The sequence below is a fragment of the Peromyscus maniculatus genome, chromosome 21 (genome assembly GCF_049852395.1).
Source record: "Peromyscus maniculatus bairdii isolate BWxNUB_F1_BW_parent chromosome 21, HU_Pman_BW_mat_3.1, whole genome shotgun sequence".
Classification (NCBI taxonomy): Eukaryota; Metazoa; Chordata; class Mammalia; order Rodentia; family Cricetidae; genus Peromyscus; species Peromyscus maniculatus.
Genome location: NC_134872.1, coordinates 3,476,521 through 3,493,674, shown reverse-complemented (window position 1 = coordinate 3,493,674; position 17,154 = coordinate 3,476,521). Strand labels below are relative to the sequence as shown.

Below are 17,154 nucleotides of genomic sequence, written 5' to 3'. Positions count from 1 at the left end.
TGCACGAGGGGACATGAACTACCAACCAACAGCCACCCTGCCCTCACAAAACAACTACCCCTTCATTTGTTAGGTTCTTGGTTTGTTTGAGACAGGCTCTTACTATGTAGACCAGGATAGCCTCTAACTCACAGAGACCCAGCTGCCTCTGCCTCCCAAGTGCTGGGGTTGGAGGCTTGGACCACCAAACCAGGCTGAGTGTCCTTTTAATGAAGAGAATAGCAAGTTTCAGAAGGGGACCTTCTTACTGAACCTCTAACCAGCAACTGATGATGCTGGTCTCCTCTGCTGCTGATTGGCTACTCACACTGACTTTACCTAATTAGCACCAGAGCAGTGAATTCCCCTGGCTCTTACTATCCTGGCAATGAGTAAAGAGAGGACATAGTTTCTACAGAGTGAACTTGTCTGCTCCTGTTATTTGGGTCTCTCATCTCCTCCAGCATGATTCGACTGTGGCTCCCCGGAGGCTCCTGTGTGGCAGCTGTGGTCCTGACACTGATGGTGCTGAGTCCTCCCGTGGCGTTGGTCAGGGACCCCCGACGTAAGTGCACACCTCAGGGGCTGAGCTGCTGGGGGTGGGGGAGGAAGGGGACGACTTCTCATTGTCCAGGTCAAGTCACTTGAATCTGCTGATATTTTCTGTGACCACCCACAGTCCTCACATGAAATCCAAACTGTTTTCCCAAATAGGAGGCTGGCTGCTGTTCTCTGAGATCTGTGTGAGCCCCCCCCCCCATGTCAGCCATTGCTCTTCAGTTTCTTCCAGTAACATCTCCAGCCTTGTGACATATTCCCTCAGGGCCTCGGGAGGATTGATAATCATGATGTTAAATTAACCTCTTGCACAGGGCTTGTGCTGCGCTTTGCCAGACAACGAGGTTTCTCTTTAAAAACAGAACTGCACATGTGTATTTTATTCTATTTTGTATGTGTGTTTCTGTTGTTTTAACTACAAAAACAGTCAAATTTTGAAGTAATCAAAAGCTTTCTCTGAAAGCATCATGAAGTCACGGGAACAGGGTGGGCATCCCAGGGAGAATCCATGTGCGTCCTCTGCAGGCTGTGAGGCCGCTGCCTGGGCACCTGGGCCGCTGAGCCCAGGGCTCTGACTTTCTCTCTCCCTGTGTCTGTGCAGCCTGTTCCGGTGTGGGAGCTCCGTGGGGTGGTGGGTGAGCTCCCTTTCTCCTTGGGAGCACACAGCAGCTGAGGCAGCCTTAGAGAGGATGGGCTGTGAGCTGTTTCCAAGTGTGTGCGGCCTCTTCTGAGAGCCTGGGGTGGGTTAGAACCAATTTTGGTTTTGTTTCACACACCTGTACTTAATTTTTTTCCTTCATTCTCTGGCTGGGACCATGGAAGAGGATTGAATCTCATCACCCCTCCCCTCAGGTCAGATCTGGCAAATGAATTTGGCATTGAATTTTAAAAAGATCTGGTTTGTGAATTCTCTGGTTCTGTCATTCAGATAAGAGACTGTGGGTCAGTGTTAGGATCATAGTTTTAATTTCTGGAAACCAAAAGTCTATAGGAAAAACCCAAAATCTACACCATGCACAGAATTGAAGTCTGGGATCTGCATGTGGGATACAAAAGACAGGGTTATTAGCTCTGCTGAAAGCTGTGATCCTGAAATTCCGGAGCCATCTAACCCCTCTGCGCTTTAACTGATGTAAAATGGGAAGAGATGGTCTTTTTCATAGAGCTGTTTAGGGATTGGGAGGGATGGTCCTGTAGAGCACTGGGGCCTGCTGCCACACTGTGTGCTTCCTCTCTATGTTATCATCTCACTCATCAAAGGACACACAGAAGCTTCCAGACTGCCTCTCACCTCATTGTCACACTCCACAGACCAGGCTCCTGCCCTTGCATCATCGTCCTTCTCACAAACTATTCTGATGGCTTCCAAAACTGTTGTTTTTTTTCTCTATTTTGTCTTTTTACATAAATCAAACCCATTCTTACTATCATCAGTGATGTCTCAAAACACAGAGATCAGTGATTCCATCTCTGAAACCCTCAGCAGCCTCTCTCTTAAAGTCATGAGTAGTGATGACTGACACAAATATTTTCCCACGAAATGCACCAAACTTGTTCATCTTCCAGTGCATTCAGTGAGATGATAATGTCTGGTGCTCGCATGGACTTGAGTTACTGTTAACAGATCTCCTGTTCATTGTCTGAGTTAGATTAAACATGAAAATGAGAAACTGTGTATCTGGTCTCACCCCATCTCTATAGAAACTACAGAAGCTCACATGACTGACTGACACCCTCTCCTGTCCCTGGGATCACATTGGGCATCTGATTTTAAAAAGATCTGGTTTGTGAATTCTCTGGTTCTGTCATTCAGATAAGAGACTGTGGGTCAGGTTTATGACAGTGGTTTTCATTTCTGGAAACTTGTTCAGTAGTTTTTTTTATGAGTAACAATCTAAAACCTCCCGCCAACCCCAAGGCTCCTGAGTGCGGCTCCTCTTGATCCCAGTCTCGTCTCTCAGCTGCCGCCCTCACCCCTGTGCCCTGTGGCTCATGAACTCAGTGTTGGCAGGAGGTGTCACCTCAGCTGAGATGCCCCCTCCCCTGACACTGGCAGTCACACCCTCCTCCTCTGGCTCTCATCAGTGACACATCTTCATTGTCACTCCCCAGAGTGCCTCTCTGTCCCCTGTCACTCAAGTCTGTCAGTACAGCTCCACCCCTCTCCTGCTTGTTCCTCGGTCTCACAGTTTTAAGCTCCAAATGGAGGGGGAGGGGGGAGGGGCATCTGTTTTCCCTCTCTGGATTCCCTGGGTGTGCAGGGTCCAGGCTGAGGGAGACTTCCTGTGTTCTGTGTGAACAGGATGGTAGTAGGAGTGGTGTCTTTTGAACTGGTGAGTGCTGCACCATGTGGGCAGGTGTGGGATCAGAGGGGGCAGGTGTGGGATCAGAGGGGGGCAGGTGTGGGATCAGAGGGGGCAGGTGTGGGATCAGAGGGGGGCAGGTGTGGGATCAGAGGGGGCAGGTGTGGGATCAAAGGGGGCAGGTGTGGGATCAGAGGGGGGCAGGTGTGGGATCAGAGGGGGCAGATGTGGGATCAAAGGGGGCAGGTGTGGGATCAGAGGGGGCAAACCCCCTGCTCCCTCTGCCTCTGGAAAACAAGAGATACAGCTGTTGGGTGCTGATCTTTGGGGAGGTGACCTGAATATGGACACCACGCCTGTTCCTCTGGCCCATGACAGGATTGTTGTGTTCTCAAGTTTATACCCAAATGGGACATTTTTCCCTTGGAGCCCTGGGACCAGCAGTAGCATCCAGCCCTAACTGAGCAGGGGACACTTGCCTTAACCAAGAGTGTGTGACAGGGAAGCCCACAGGCTGTAACCTACACAGGAACCACAGGCAACTGGGGAATGCTGGGGTGTGAGAAATAATCTTCCCCAGGAGGAGCACACCACTCGGTTATCCAATGCCCAAGGGTCAGCCTTGAAAACATACATGCAAGTAACATTCAGAGACTGAGAAAGGTTTGTTCATGTATCTAGGAATGTATATGTGTATACACGTATGTACATAGTAACAGTTAATGACAAAAGAGGCCTGGAATTTGAAAGAGAGCAAGGGGGGATGTAGGAAGCCCGGGGAAAGGAAAGGGGCAAATGATGTAATTATACTCCAATCTCAAAAATAAAAGAGTCCCACTGGCTTTGTAAATCACACTTAAGGGCAGGCCCTGGGCCCAGCAGGAGAAGTTCCAACAGACAGTGAACTCAATGGTATTCTTGGAGGCTCTTCCTTCCTTCCTTCCTTCCTTCCTTCCTTCCTTCCTTCCTTCCTTCCTTCCTTCCTTCCTTCCTTCCTCCCTCCCTCCCTCCCTCCCTCCCTCCCTCCCTCCCTCCCTCCCTCCCTTCCTTCCTTCCTTCCTTCCTTCCTTCCTTCCTTCCTTCCTTCCTTTCTGTTTTTCACCGTATAGATCTTTTGCTTACATATTATGGTTTCATATTTTGTGGTTTTTATGTTCTTTCTGTGTGTCTGAATTTGTGTGTTTATGTTTCTTATGTTTTTTTTTTTTTTGGTTTGGCTCGTGTGTGTGTGTATGTGTGTGTGTGTGTGTGTGTGTGTGTGTGTTGTTCCATCCTAATTTTTTTCCTTTGTCTTAGTTGCCTATTTGTTTTCTAGAGGAAAACGTGGATTTGGGTTGGTGGAGAGGTGGGGAAGACCCGTGGGGAGTTGAGGGAGGGGAAACTGTGATCAGAATATATTGTATGAAAAAAGTCTATTTTCAATAATAATAATAATAATAATAATAATAATAATAATAATAATAATAATACCCTGGGAGATAAATGTCCAATCAACCTCTGCATCCACTCAGGATCTGGAGGTCATAGGTCAGGGCTAAGGACAAGTGTGGGCACCTCCTCTCCTGTTAAGGCTGGGTGAGGTAAACTAGATAAGCCATGTTTGGTTGATGTCCATGGGATCTCACCGTCTTCTGAAGAGAAACTGGATGAAGAGTGAGTGGGGGTGGGGTGGGGGGAGGGACTGGGAGGAGAGGAGGGAAGGGAAAGGAGATGGTGATGTAAATGAAGAAAGGAAGGAGAAGAGTGGTGCCAGGCGGTGATGACACACGCCTGAGGCAGAGCCAGGCAGATCTCTGAGTTCGAGGCCAGCCTGGTCTACAGAGTGAGTTCCAGGAAGGCCAGGGATACACAGAGAAACCCTGTCTCAAAAACAAAAACAAAACCCCTCAAATAAAAAACAGAAAGGAAGGAAGGAAAAAAAGAAGGAAGGAAGGAAAGAGTGAGCGGGAGGGGAGGGTATGGAGGAAGGACTGTCCTGCCTCTCCTAGGAATGGGGCGATTTTCCCAGAATTCCACCGTCTCTCCTTGTTTACACCCTTGTCAACCTGTCCTGCCTGGGCCCACTCAGTGGGATGTGGTGACATTGAGGAAGGATGAGAGAGTTTGGGTCTGGTCATTTGGGGCAGCTGAAGAGGGTCTGGGACTCAGGCATCCTGTCTCCAGAGAAGAAAGTAATTCCTGTCTCCACAGCTCGGTACTTGGAACAAGTTAAATATGAATGTCATTTCTACAACGGGACGCAGCGCGTGCTGTATCTGGAGAGACGCATCCACAACCGGGAGGAGTACGCTCGCTTCGACAGCGACGTGGGCGAGTTCCGTGCGGTGACCGAGCTGGGGCGGCCTGACGCCAAGTACTGGAACGGCCAGAAGGATCTCCTGGAGGACAGGCGGGCCTCGGTGGACAATTACTGCAGACACAACTACGGGGTTTTCGATAGCTTCATTGTGCAGCGGAAAGGTGAGGGGCAGGGTGGGACCAGGGTGAGGGAGGGGACTGTGAGGGAGCAGCAGGAGGGCGTGGTGTGTGTGTGTGTGTGTGTGTGTGTGTGTGTGTGTGTGTGTGTGTGTGTGTGTGTGTGTGTTCAGGAACCTGTGTGCAGGAGCCGGCAGAGGCTGCTGGGTTCCCCTGAGCCAGAGCCTCCGGTGGTTTTAAGCAGCCTGACTCCAGCCTGGGAACAGAGCTGAGTCCTCAGCGGGAGCTGCAGCACTGTTAGCTCAGATCACCTCTCCAGGTCTGAGGAGAAAGTCAGGACCGCCCAGGACAGAGAAGGGGGTGGACACTGTGTTCATGATACATTAATCTAGCTTAAGTAGGAGAGTTAGGAGAAGGGGGTGGACACAGGGAGGTAACAATGCACCCCAGAGTGCCGGCTTCTCAAAGACAGAGTCACACAGAGGAGACCTTGGCTATGGGCTCCCGCAGGAAGCGCAGGCAAGTGTGTGTGTGTGTGTGTGTGGGGTGTGTGTGTGTGTGTGTGTGTGTGTGTGTGTGTGTGCACCTGTGCGGGGTTATCTCGGCGTCAGCCTTATACAGTGTTTGACTCTCAGGTGACATCTCGAATTTTCTCTGAGAAATTTACTTTTCTCTCCCCTCTAATTTGATGAGAGACACAGGAGGTGGCCCTGCAGGTGCCTTGGATGGAGTGAACTCAGGAGCGACTACTGTTTCATGAAGGACTGACCCTGTGTTCCTTCCCTGTAGTGGGTGTGGAGTGAGATTCCCAGGAAACTGCAGGTCACAGCTGGGGACAGAGAGGTCATGAGCAATTGCTCCTTTGTTAGCTGGAGGCTTCAGACAGACCCCAGAGTGAGGGACCCCTCTCCTCTCATGTCCCTGGTTTCCTGGACTTCCCCTCCTGCCTCAGGTGAAAGAAAGTGTGCTGTGCTCACAAAAGCAGCTCACTGAGAATGAAGTGTCAGACCAAACTGTGTGAGGAGAGTCAGGGGTGGGGAGAAGCGTGACCTGTGAAAGGAAGATTCCAGAAAGAACCGGACCTCTGCAGGGCTGGGGACTCATGAGGGCTTCATGTGGGGAGGTTAAAATGTTGCAGGTCCAGGGCCTAATTATGATTAATCCTGTCTCTGTCATGACATCCTTGACTACTGAGTGAAGCCTTATAGGATGTGTGAAATTTTCAGACACATAGTTTCCCTGCTCAAAAGCCAAACTGTCATCACTGAGTACCTGAGGCTCATGGCCACGGGTCCCCACGTTGCTGTGACCCACCCACCTGATACTTTATTCATCAACTCCTTTGTTCTGTTACTATGGAAACATCACAGAGCAATCATCATATCGAAACATGGAATGTGGGGTCATCCTACTCTGTATTCTTGGGCCATGATCACACATACTTGGCTCTAGAATCAACTGTCCCTTGTCCCTTCTGAGGTGACACTGTGTCACACACTGACCGATTACAAGGCGCCTCTGGCTTTTCTGAGGCTTCTTAGGTCTAAATCCCCTGATGTTGTTTGTCTGTTTCCTTATTTACATTTTTTACTTCATGGGATGATCCACCTTTAATTCATCATTTCCTCGTTTAATATGCTAACATTGCTGTCTTGATGAAGCTGATGTGTTTTCAGGTCCCATGTTCTTTCTCTGTGTCACCTGACGATGTTTGCCTCATGTCCCCTTGTTAGATCTGCTCTCCTGTCTGGTGTGGAGAGGCTGTGGTTCCAGGACCCCAGGACACCTGACATCCAGACACTCAAGTCCCTTCTATAAAATGAGCCAGCATTGCCATGTGACCTGTGTAGGTGGAAGTTTCTGTCCCATTAGCAACTCCCAAATACCCAGCAGCTGCTTCCCAAATAATTGACTCGGAGGCTTAATATTAATTACACACTGTTTGGCCTATGGCTCAGGCTTATTACTGACTAGCTCTTACAGTTAAATTAACCCATAATTCTCATCTATGTTTAGTCACAGGGCTTGGGTGCCTTTTCTCAGTTCTGCCTTGTCATCTTGCTTCCTCTGCCTCTGGATGGCGACTCCTGACTCCACCCTTCCTCTTCCCAGCATTCTCCTAGTCTGGTCACCTGACCTATACTTCCTGTCTGACTACTGGCCAATCTACATTTTATTAAAACAACTTAGTGACAAATCTTTACAGTGTACAAGAGCATTATCCCACTGCAGACCTGTGTACCTGCTCCTGGATACTTAACCATGTCTGGGTTACTCAGGATGTCCCTGGCTGCCCAGACAAAGTTCTGAGTTTGACAAACTGAGGTTCTGTCCCCTCAGATGATTCAGCTTGTGTCAAGTTGACATAAAACTATCCAGAACCAGTGTGTGGTGTTGAAAACCCCATTTCCAGATCTCAAGGTGGGGAGAGTCTCTTGACACAGCTTGAGAAGATTGTGGAGAAATGAACTGAAAATAAGAAAAGAAAAGGAAGGCTTCTTTAAACCAGTTTTAGAGGAGGGGGAGATTCACAACAACAGCCATGAGAATGGCTGGTACACTGTGCTATCCAGACAAACACAGTAAGAAAACCGCCTGGCTTCTTCGGGTCAGCTAGGATTCTCCCCAGTTGCCTTCTGCAGCTCGTCCACTGCTCTGCATGGGTCAGGTTGCAGACTGCAGCGCAGCCCACAACCCTGCAGCTCACAACTGACCGACCGGCCCCTGCTGAGGTGACTGTGCATCCCCGGGTAACACGTTAAGAGAACGTTGACCCAAGATACGGCATAGCTGATTTATGTAGGGCATGGCAAAAACAGACGAGAAAAGACTTCTCAGTAAGTCTCCCCGCAACACACACACAGAACTGTCGCCATCTATAGACAAGAAGAGACAGAACTTAGAGACACACTTGTGTATTTAGCTGTTGGGGAATTTACCACAGCTGGGAGATGAGCCTTCCTCTCCCTGCCAGGATGTTCACCTCCCCCTGGTGATTCCTCCAGGGAGGGGGCTGACAGCTGAAGTGTGAAAGCAGACCCTAAGTCCTGGGACAACTGTGTTAGAATCTTAATCCTGCCTGGACTTGACCTGGGTGGATGGAGCAGACAGACAACCTGGGAGGACACTCCGCCCTCGTGACTTATTCTCACCTCCCTTTCTCCTCTAGCTGAGCCCAAGGTGACTGTGTACCCGACAAAGACGCAGCCCCTGGACCACCACAACCTCCTGGTCTGCTCTGTGAGCGGCTTCTACCCCGGACACATTGAGGTCAGATGGTTCCGGAACGGCCAGGAGGAGAAGACTGGGGTCGTGTCCACCGGCCTGATCCGGAATGGAGACTGGACCTTCCAGATCCTGGTGATGCTGGAGACGGTTCCTCAGAGTGGAGAGGTTTACACCTGCCAGGTGGAGCATCCCAGCCTGACCAGCCCTGCCACCGTGGAGTGGAGTGAGTGGGAAGCTCCTGACTTGTGAATCCCCGCCCACCAGGGAGGGGGTGTGGCTTACCCCTGCCTATCAGCTCTCTGACCCTGAGAATCCCCGCCCACCAGGGAGGGGCGTGGCTTACCCTGCCTGTCAGCTCTCTGACCCTGAGAATCCCCGCCCACCAGGGAGGGGGCGTGGCTTACCCCTGCCTGTCAGCTTTCTCTGCCCACACTGTTTCCACTGGTCTGTGCTGTCCACTCCTTAAGCGCGGCTCACAGGGGCAGGTGTGCGATGCTTCAACAAGCACCGTTGCCCCCTGGGAAGCACTTGTGCCACCACACACTCTTCTGAGCCTTCCAGTGACTTCACAGGTCCAAGACCTGGTTGGCCTGGGCTGCAGCCTCTGCCTCTGGCTGGGTTGTTTCGACTGCTGCTCCTGGTGACAAGCAGCAGCCCAGGGTCATGGCTGACCTCAGGGACGTCCAGTCCCAGCTCTGCCTTTGCTTAGGTCTGCCACCCTCAGGACTGTGGGGTCTCAGAGCTCAGAGGCTTCCTGTCAGCTCAGGCGGCCATATTAAGTCTCTTCATGGTGTGAACTCTGATGTTGGATTGCTGTCAGATATCACCAGGAGTGTTCGATTCCAGCTCTTCTAGAACAGGCTTCTTCCTTGATCTCAAAGATCTCAGAATCCTAGAAGGAAATGGGATTTGGGCTGAAAACCTCTAAACATGGCCTCCGTTCTCAGGGGCACAGTCCACATCTGCACAGAACAAGATGCTGAGTGGAGTCGGGGGCTTCGTGCTGGGTCTGCTCTTCCTCGGGCTGGGGCTGTTCATCTACTTCAGGAACCAGAAAGGTAAGGAGCCTGGTGAGGGTCAAGACTCCACAGCATTTCAGGGAAGAGCCATTGCTCTGTTCTCGGGATGTCACTGGCCCTGTGACCCCAGGTTTCAGTGGACTCTGAACCCAACAGTCTGGAATTGAGCCCTCTCCCTGTCCACACTCCCCTCTGCCCTGGCTGCTGTGGGCTGTGATGCCAGAAGAATCTCGGGTAGCAGCTCAGAGTCTGGGGACATGTGTCTGGGGACAGATCTGCCTCCATGCACTTACGTGTCTATTTTGTTCTCTTTTCTAGGACAGTCTGGACTTCAGCCGACAGGTAACACCCTTCAGTCTTTCCTCAGAGACAGATCTGCTTTCCCTACAGTGTGGGCTGGGGTGTGATGGACCCCAGACAGAAACACTGGGGAAGGTGTAGATCCCAGGGTCCGGCCAGCGGTTCACACTGAGCCTTGTTCCTGCACTTACTGAAGGCCTGTGCTCTGAAGCAGCGCTGGCTTGGGGCTTGAGAAGTTCCTCTGCTCACGTCACGGTGTGAGGAGAGGCCTGGGGTGGTGAGAGAAGCCACTGCAGGGTTAGGTCTGGAAAGGCCACTGTCCCCTGTGCTCTGCAGGACTCCTGAGCTGAGGAGAGGTGACAAGGCTGAAGGAAGGAGCTCCCCTGTCTCCATGGCATGAAAGCGTGTCCTGTCTGGTTCGCATTCCTCCACTGACACTGCTTCCCCAGGCCCTGGCTCCTCCTGACTCTTGACCCTGCAGACCTGTGCTCCCTGGTGGTCTGTGCTCCCTGATGGTCCTGCTCAGCCCCTGCCTGGGCCTGCAGCCCCAGGACAGAAGTTCTCTCACCTCCCTTGTCCCACTCTCTTTTGCCCCCCACCCTTTGTCTGGAGCTTCTGAGCCAGATGATGTCATGATGCTTTCTCACATTTTTCTCAAATAAACAAAGAATGGAAATAATCTGCCTTATTGTCTTTCAAGAAGAAATAGCAAAGCGAAAGGAATGACCTCTGTAAGACACTGTTTATGCAGGATGAGCATGGCAGATTGTATATAAGAAATAAAAATTCAGTGTTATACACTACTTGTTAATTAGAATATATTTCTGAATTGGATTGAATTTGAAAAGACAATATATGATCAGATCACACACAGTTGTTCAAGCACACAAGGAGGGAATCCGTGAGACTGTGTCAGAGGAGGGAGATGCTGCTGTGGTTTTTGTCACAGTGTGGGTGAGAACACAGTCAGGGCGATGCTCTGAATCCCCTGAGTTCCGTCCTTGCTCTATGGAGCAGCTCGGTGGGAAGAGAAATGTGCTTGCATTGATTGAGAATCTGGGCGGTTCTGCTGTGGGGATCCACCTGATGCGGCAGTCTCCAGACTCAGATTTTCCTCTGTTCTCCACACACAGAGACACACATTTAAAAAAAAAAAAAAGTGAACCATTAAGTGTAACAATGAATTCAACTACAATGAAACAAAGAAACCAAGCAAAATGATGGCTTTCAAAAGTTCATATGCTGGTCAGTTATTTACTGAGGAAAACATGTTTCCTAGAGAAATCTCTAGAGAAAACAAACCTGTGAGGATCCGGGACGTGGCTCAGTGGATGAAAGCACAGGCTGTGTGATCCAAGTGACCTGATTTCACTCCTGGAGCCCACACAAAGGTTAGAGGAACAATTTTTCAAAGTTCTCCTCCTAGACAGATGGACACACATTTTTAAAAGGAAATTTTTAAATTAAATGGAAAAAGGAAAAAAAGTGGTTCAAAGACTGATTGATTTTATAGGATGCTAAAACATACATATCTATTTTCTTTCCTCGTGTTTTTGCTGCATGTGTGAACATGCATGTGGAAGCTGGAGACTCACACTTGTGTCTTCCTGAGTTACTCTCCACCTTCTTTTTGAGACACAGTCTCTCAGTGGACCGAGAGATCTCTGGTTGATCCCTCTGTCTCTGCCTCCCAGACAATGGGATTCCAGGCCACATCACCCAAGGCCTGGCTCTTTATGTGGGTGTTGGGACCCTGAGGTCAGGTCCTCACACTTGTACTTACAGATGGAGTCGTGACTCCTGCTGTACGCATCCATTTCAATAAATACATTTGATATCCATTTTCTGTTGATTAATGTGCAGTCAGAATCAGAACCCCGAATCCTGAGACTGATGTAAGAACAAGAAGAGGTTGAAGTGAATAGAAGAATCTAGCTCCAGCTCAGTCCTGTCAGTAAAATAAATCTCTGATGAATAAAATTAAAACAAAAATGAACACACAACAACATGTTATTGGGTCCATCACCATCACCCATTACTACCATCACTGTAAACACATACGAGGATAAAAATCCCCTCTGACCCTCGAAGCTTTGGTGGACAGGGGTATAATATGTTCAGAAAATGCTTTGACAATGTCTTAAAAAGTTGTGCATCTTAGCCTAGTGATGGTGGCGCACACCCTTAATCCCGGCACTTGGGAGGCAGAGGCAGGCAGATCTCTGTAGTTTGAGGCCGGACTGGTCTACAGAGTAAGTTCCAGGACAGTCAGGGCAACACAGGGAAACCCTGTCTTGAAAAACAAAACAAAAACAACAACAAAAGTCGCTCAATTTCCATATAACTCAGCAATGCCACCTCTTAAAATTTGTCACCCTTAGAACTTGTCTAAGAAAAAGCAAAACAATGCCCCCGCCCCCAGGAAGGTAGTGGCAAAGATATTTGGAAAAATATTGGCTTCTGTAGCCACACCACAGAGACAACCCAGATCCCCACCAACTGGTAACAGGGAACGACAGCCACCTTTAGGATGCTGCCAACAGTCCTGTGAGTCAAGCATAGGAAGAGGAATGAACTTGAGAAAGGTGTGAAGTGAAGGAAACCAGACACACAGACCGCAGGTCACGTGTGACCCGCTGAGGCACAACAGAGCTGTGCTCCTGGTCTCAAGCCCTCACTGTGAGACTCCCAGGTAACAGGACAGTGAACTGTACTGGGGTGGGTTTCCACAGCTCCCACCCAACCTACCACCTGACCCTGGCTCTGTCAACTTCTGCGCATGCTCAGAGGCTGAGCCTCTCTCTTTTGGAGCCCAGTAGCCAATCTTAAAAAGAAGGCGGGTTCCAGCCTCCAGTGCCCCCTTCAATCCCCCGCACAGCACCAGGTCAGGCTCAGCACTGTTGTGGGACCACACTGAGCCTGAAGAGAGATGTTCAGGAAGACCTGTGACCATTTTTGCTGTGAGTCCCAGAGAAGGAAAACAGAGGCATGTTTTTCCCAGAGTAGCAAGAGAGACACGACCTTGTGCCCTGTGGCAGCACTGAGATCACATGCTGAAAACACAGAGATCTTCCCCGTGCTGGCTCAGCAGACCCCAGAGAGCCACATCCAGACTCCTCACCGTCGGCTGACTGTGCTCCCCCAGTGTCTCCCTCCTCCCTGCTGTTATCCTGACCCTGGCAAGGCTGCCTGCAGCCACACACCTGCCTGACACAGTCTCTCCTGCCCTCTATTCCAGCATCCAGTCCCAGGGTGGCTCTGGTCTCTGTCCCGTGCTGTGCGTCCCACAGTCACCCACCCACAGTAGCTGATCTGCAGTTATTGATTCCAAGGCAGCCAGAGAAAGCTTCTTACTTGGAATCCTCTATGGAGCGCTACAGGAATGCTGACATTTAATTCATGTGAGAACAGTCCTATGGGTTCAGAGTCTGTAGCAAAGGTCTATGCAGACCGATCCAGGTTCCCAGAAACCACCTCAACTGCCCCTTCCTCGGGAAATCAGCCTCTGCTCTGCCTCCTCACATCAGCAGAAGTGGAGACTGTCTCTGCTTTGCCCTCAGTGGAGTGGAGCCCAGACCACCCATGGTTCGGGGGAATTTGTAGCACTGTTTTACCCGAACGATCAGTATTTTAAATTAATACTGAAGGAAATAAAGAGATGTACAATTTTAAACAGCTTGCTTTTGACATTCTTAATTTATAGAAACAATGTACAGGTTTCAGGTACAGTGTGGGTCAGTCCAGTCCTCCTAAAAAGAGATGTGGGGGCTGGCTCAGTGGCGAAGCACACTGACTGCTGTTCCAGAGTGTCCTGGTTCAATTCACAGCTCCCACAAAATGGCTCACTACTGACTGAAACTCCCAATCCATGACTCTGGTGTCGTCTTCTGGCTTCTCTGGGCACTGCATGCATATGGTGTAGACATCACAGACATACATGCAGGCGGAATGTTCATATACATAAAATACTCAAATCCTAAAATAAAGGTATATCATTTATAAATTATCAGAATAATATGAATGAGTTTTGACAGCATCCCTTTTAGCTGTAATCTACTGTGTGCCTGTCATATGATTTTTTTCTGCCATTGTTATTATATAATTATTAGGAAAGCTCACCTTAGCTTCCCTTGATCAGTACCTGTCACAGTGGCCTAGTTTCTAGGTCAGGGTTTCTTTGTTGGCCACAGTAGTCTCACCTTCTTCTTGGTGCAATTAAGAACTTCCCCATAATACTGGATGTGGGGGTCTCTGCAAACACCTCGCCAGCAGAGTAATGACCCCTGTGAGACAAGAAGGAAATCCTGTTCAACATGACTCAGGAGCTCCTGTTGGCAAACTTCACGAGTTTGACACTGAGCAGTTTATTTTAGGCATGTTTATGTACTGTACAATTAGGAAAAATGTCTCCTGATGTAACACAATTCCTAGTTAACAATAAAGCTTAAGGCAAAATTGCATTGAAACCCTTTCCAAAATGCATGTTACTTCCTCCATGAAGATGGGTTCCACAGACAGACTACATGTGTCATCTTCAGGACCAGCGGAAGACACGGTGTGGACTCAGTCATACAGAGAGAGTGGGGGTCACCAGGCTTGTAGCCACACCCATTCCCAGCCTTCTGGGTGGTAACAGATAACACAGCACTCCCCTAGAAGAGACAATTGTTTGTCTTTAACATTCCTGGGTTCTCTAGTGCTTATCTGTGAGTGTTTATATGATTTTTTAAAGAAAACAGAGTGACTTTAATAGAGGTCAGGGTTGAATGCATTACCTCTACAGCTATTCTAATTAATATAGGCAAGCATAAGAGAATTATAAAAATAGCTAACAGAGGACCAAGAAAGGGAGAAGCCATCTTAATCATGATGGCCATTCAAAGGTCACTTGAGAAATTTTGTTTATCTCTTTATGCAAATCATTAATTTGATCATCAATAGTATGAGAAAAATATGACACATTAAAGAAATACATGCCAGGGAATTGTTGACAGCCAAGATAATATGTGAACAACAAATAATCTACAGTAGCTGTATTTTTTATAAAACTGTGGTCCTCCATTCACGCATATCTTGATTAATCCATGCTAATACTTTCCCTGTACCTTTAGTAGTTTTACTAATCATGTAGACCATCTTTGAGACCTCCCTCTGTAGTCCAGTAACCATTCCTGGGAGGAGCAGTAAAGAGCGGCTGTGGTTGCAAACATGTAGATGCAAAGAATTGTTACAGTTTCAGGAGAGCTCTTGATTCCATTGATCAATTGCAAAGGTTTACTGAGCAAGATGGTGTAACACTGTCTATTCCATATAGCTCTTTGTAACACACAGGAAGCGGGGTATAAGTAGCATTTTCACACACACACACACACACACACACACACACACACACACACACACACAATTCCATCTAAATGCAGTTGTTTACCAAAGGGAAAGGTGTGATTAGAGGTGGAATTCCAGTAAGGAGAGATGTAAGTACATTCACAGCATAAACAATGTAATTAAAAACAACGCACCACTGACAGGAATATGGAGAGAAGCCCAGTGAATATGGGTATAGGTGGATACCATACTGTCCCTGTTATTTGTGTATAGTGCTTATGAGTGACTCCATGACACACAAATTTCTTTTTTAAGAGGCCAGGGATAGAAGTCTCTTCTGATACATTAAAGATTGTTCCTGTTCACTGCCATGCTCCAAATGAAGCCAGGTGTTATTTTCCAAACCACTGGCAAAAGATAGCTGTAATCTAGGTACAATAATATCAACTTTTGTAGAAATGAGTTATGGGGTCTTCCTTTTCCTCGTGGTCCATTGGTCACCAGACCACGAGGACAAAGGGAGAAGAAGTAAGTGTCAAACAGAGTTCAGACACTTGAGAATACAATGGAAAGAGCCTTCTGGGAGACAGCTTCAGTCTTTATCAAACAGCTCAACTTTATTCCAGAGTGAGGGGACTGTATAAAATGGGGACAGCAGCCACAGCATCACCTAATTTGCATTTGGCAGCATGGTCCTATCATACAGCTGGAGCACAATACCTAATTATCATATGGTTGGGCAGCAGGCGGAGAGCATCTGCAGGGATCTGTGCCAAAGGTCACACCTAAGATGAGTCAGGCATCCAGGCTTAGGGACAGTGTAGCTAGAGTTTTCCTGCCTTGCCCACAGTCAGGACAAATCTTTGTCACCCACCAGTCCCACAGCCGCTCAGACCCAACCAAGTAAACACAGAGACTTATATTGCTTACAAACTGTATGGTCGTGGCAGGCTTCTTGCTAACTGTTGTTATAACTTAAATTAATCCATTTCCATAAATCCATACCCTGCCACATGGCTCGTGGCTTACTGGCATCTTCACATGCTGCTTGTCCTGGCGGCGGCTGGCAGTGACTCCTTCTGCCTTCCTGTTCTTTCTTTTTTCCTCTTTGTTAATCCCACCTATACTTCCTGCCTAGCCACGGGCCAATCAGTGTTTTATTTATTGACCAATCAGAGCAACACATTTGCCATACAGAGCATCCCACAGCTTCCAAACAAGGTCAGGCGTCCAGACCTAGAGACACTACCCAGAGAGGGTAGAGAGGGAGCCCTGCTGCAAAGGGAGTCTTCCATAGTACACCAAGCTCAGAGATCTGTCTGGACACTGTGAACTGCAACCTTAATCAGTGGGGTCTTCCAACAATGTATCAGATATTCCTTTGTCATCTTTATACAACTATAATTTCCACTATCAGAGCTTTCTAAAGAGTTCTTAGTTATGATAAAAAAAAATCTGTAATATTGTATCATACTGATCAGTTAGATTTGTCCAACCAACATAACCCTCATTCATGTGGTTAAATATTTGTACACCATCTTTTGTTCACACAACTTGTGCTAAAGGATAAAAACAACCCTTAGCCTGGCGAAACAGCATCACACTGTCTCCTATTACAGGTGTGCCATTTATTCCCACAGACAAAGGCATTTGGTAGTCTCTGGGATGCTGTCCTTGTGGGATGCATCAAAGTGGAAGCCATCTGGGACTGTGCTCATTTTCAGGAAAGACACAGACAGTCCTAACCTCATCCTGGTGTTAAAAGAACATCAAGCCGTTTCTACTGCTTAGTTTCTAGAGTTTTACATCTGACCTGTCACGTTTCAACAGGAATGGATTTGTTTTTATTTACTTTTTACATGGTGTCCCCTCAATTCTAGGATAGCAGAGGATTCTTTCCAACTGCTTCAAGAAAAATAGAATTTATTTTCCCCAAATGGTGAGATCCCATTTCTGTCCTGATCTGATGTAGTTGAGCTTAATGTGAGGTATACCAAGACACAGAACCAGAGCAACAGATCACAGTT

At 48.3% G+C, this 17,154-nt stretch overlaps 1 protein-coding gene across 2 annotated transcripts in view; it reads left to right on the top strand.

Annotated features, from left to right (window-relative positions):
* Nucleotides 1–341: 341 nt before the first annotated feature.
* The window catches only part of LOC102914016 (H-2 class II histocompatibility antigen, I-E beta chain), a 57,117-nt gene continuing 40,304 nt past the window's right edge, over nucleotides 342–17,154 (top strand). Inside the window, exons 1-6 of one of the 2 annotated variants that reach the window (XM_006997390.3) lie at nucleotides 343–544; nucleotides 5,031–5,300; nucleotides 8,425–8,706; nucleotides 9,431–9,541; nucleotides 9,821–9,844; nucleotides 10,139–10,481. In XM_006997390.3, the coding sequence (XP_006997452.1) occupies nucleotides 445–544; nucleotides 5,031–5,300; nucleotides 8,425–8,706; nucleotides 9,431–9,541; nucleotides 9,821–9,844; nucleotides 10,139–10,152 (801 nt within the window). In that variant the 5' untranslated portion in view covers nucleotides 343–444 and the 3' untranslated portion in view covers nucleotides 10,153–10,481. Of the gene's footprint in view, nucleotides 545–5,030; nucleotides 5,301–8,424; nucleotides 8,707–9,430; nucleotides 9,542–9,820; nucleotides 9,845–10,138; nucleotides 10,482–17,154 lie in introns of those variants that run through there. The other variant, XM_076558311.1, reaches the window with a different exon arrangement.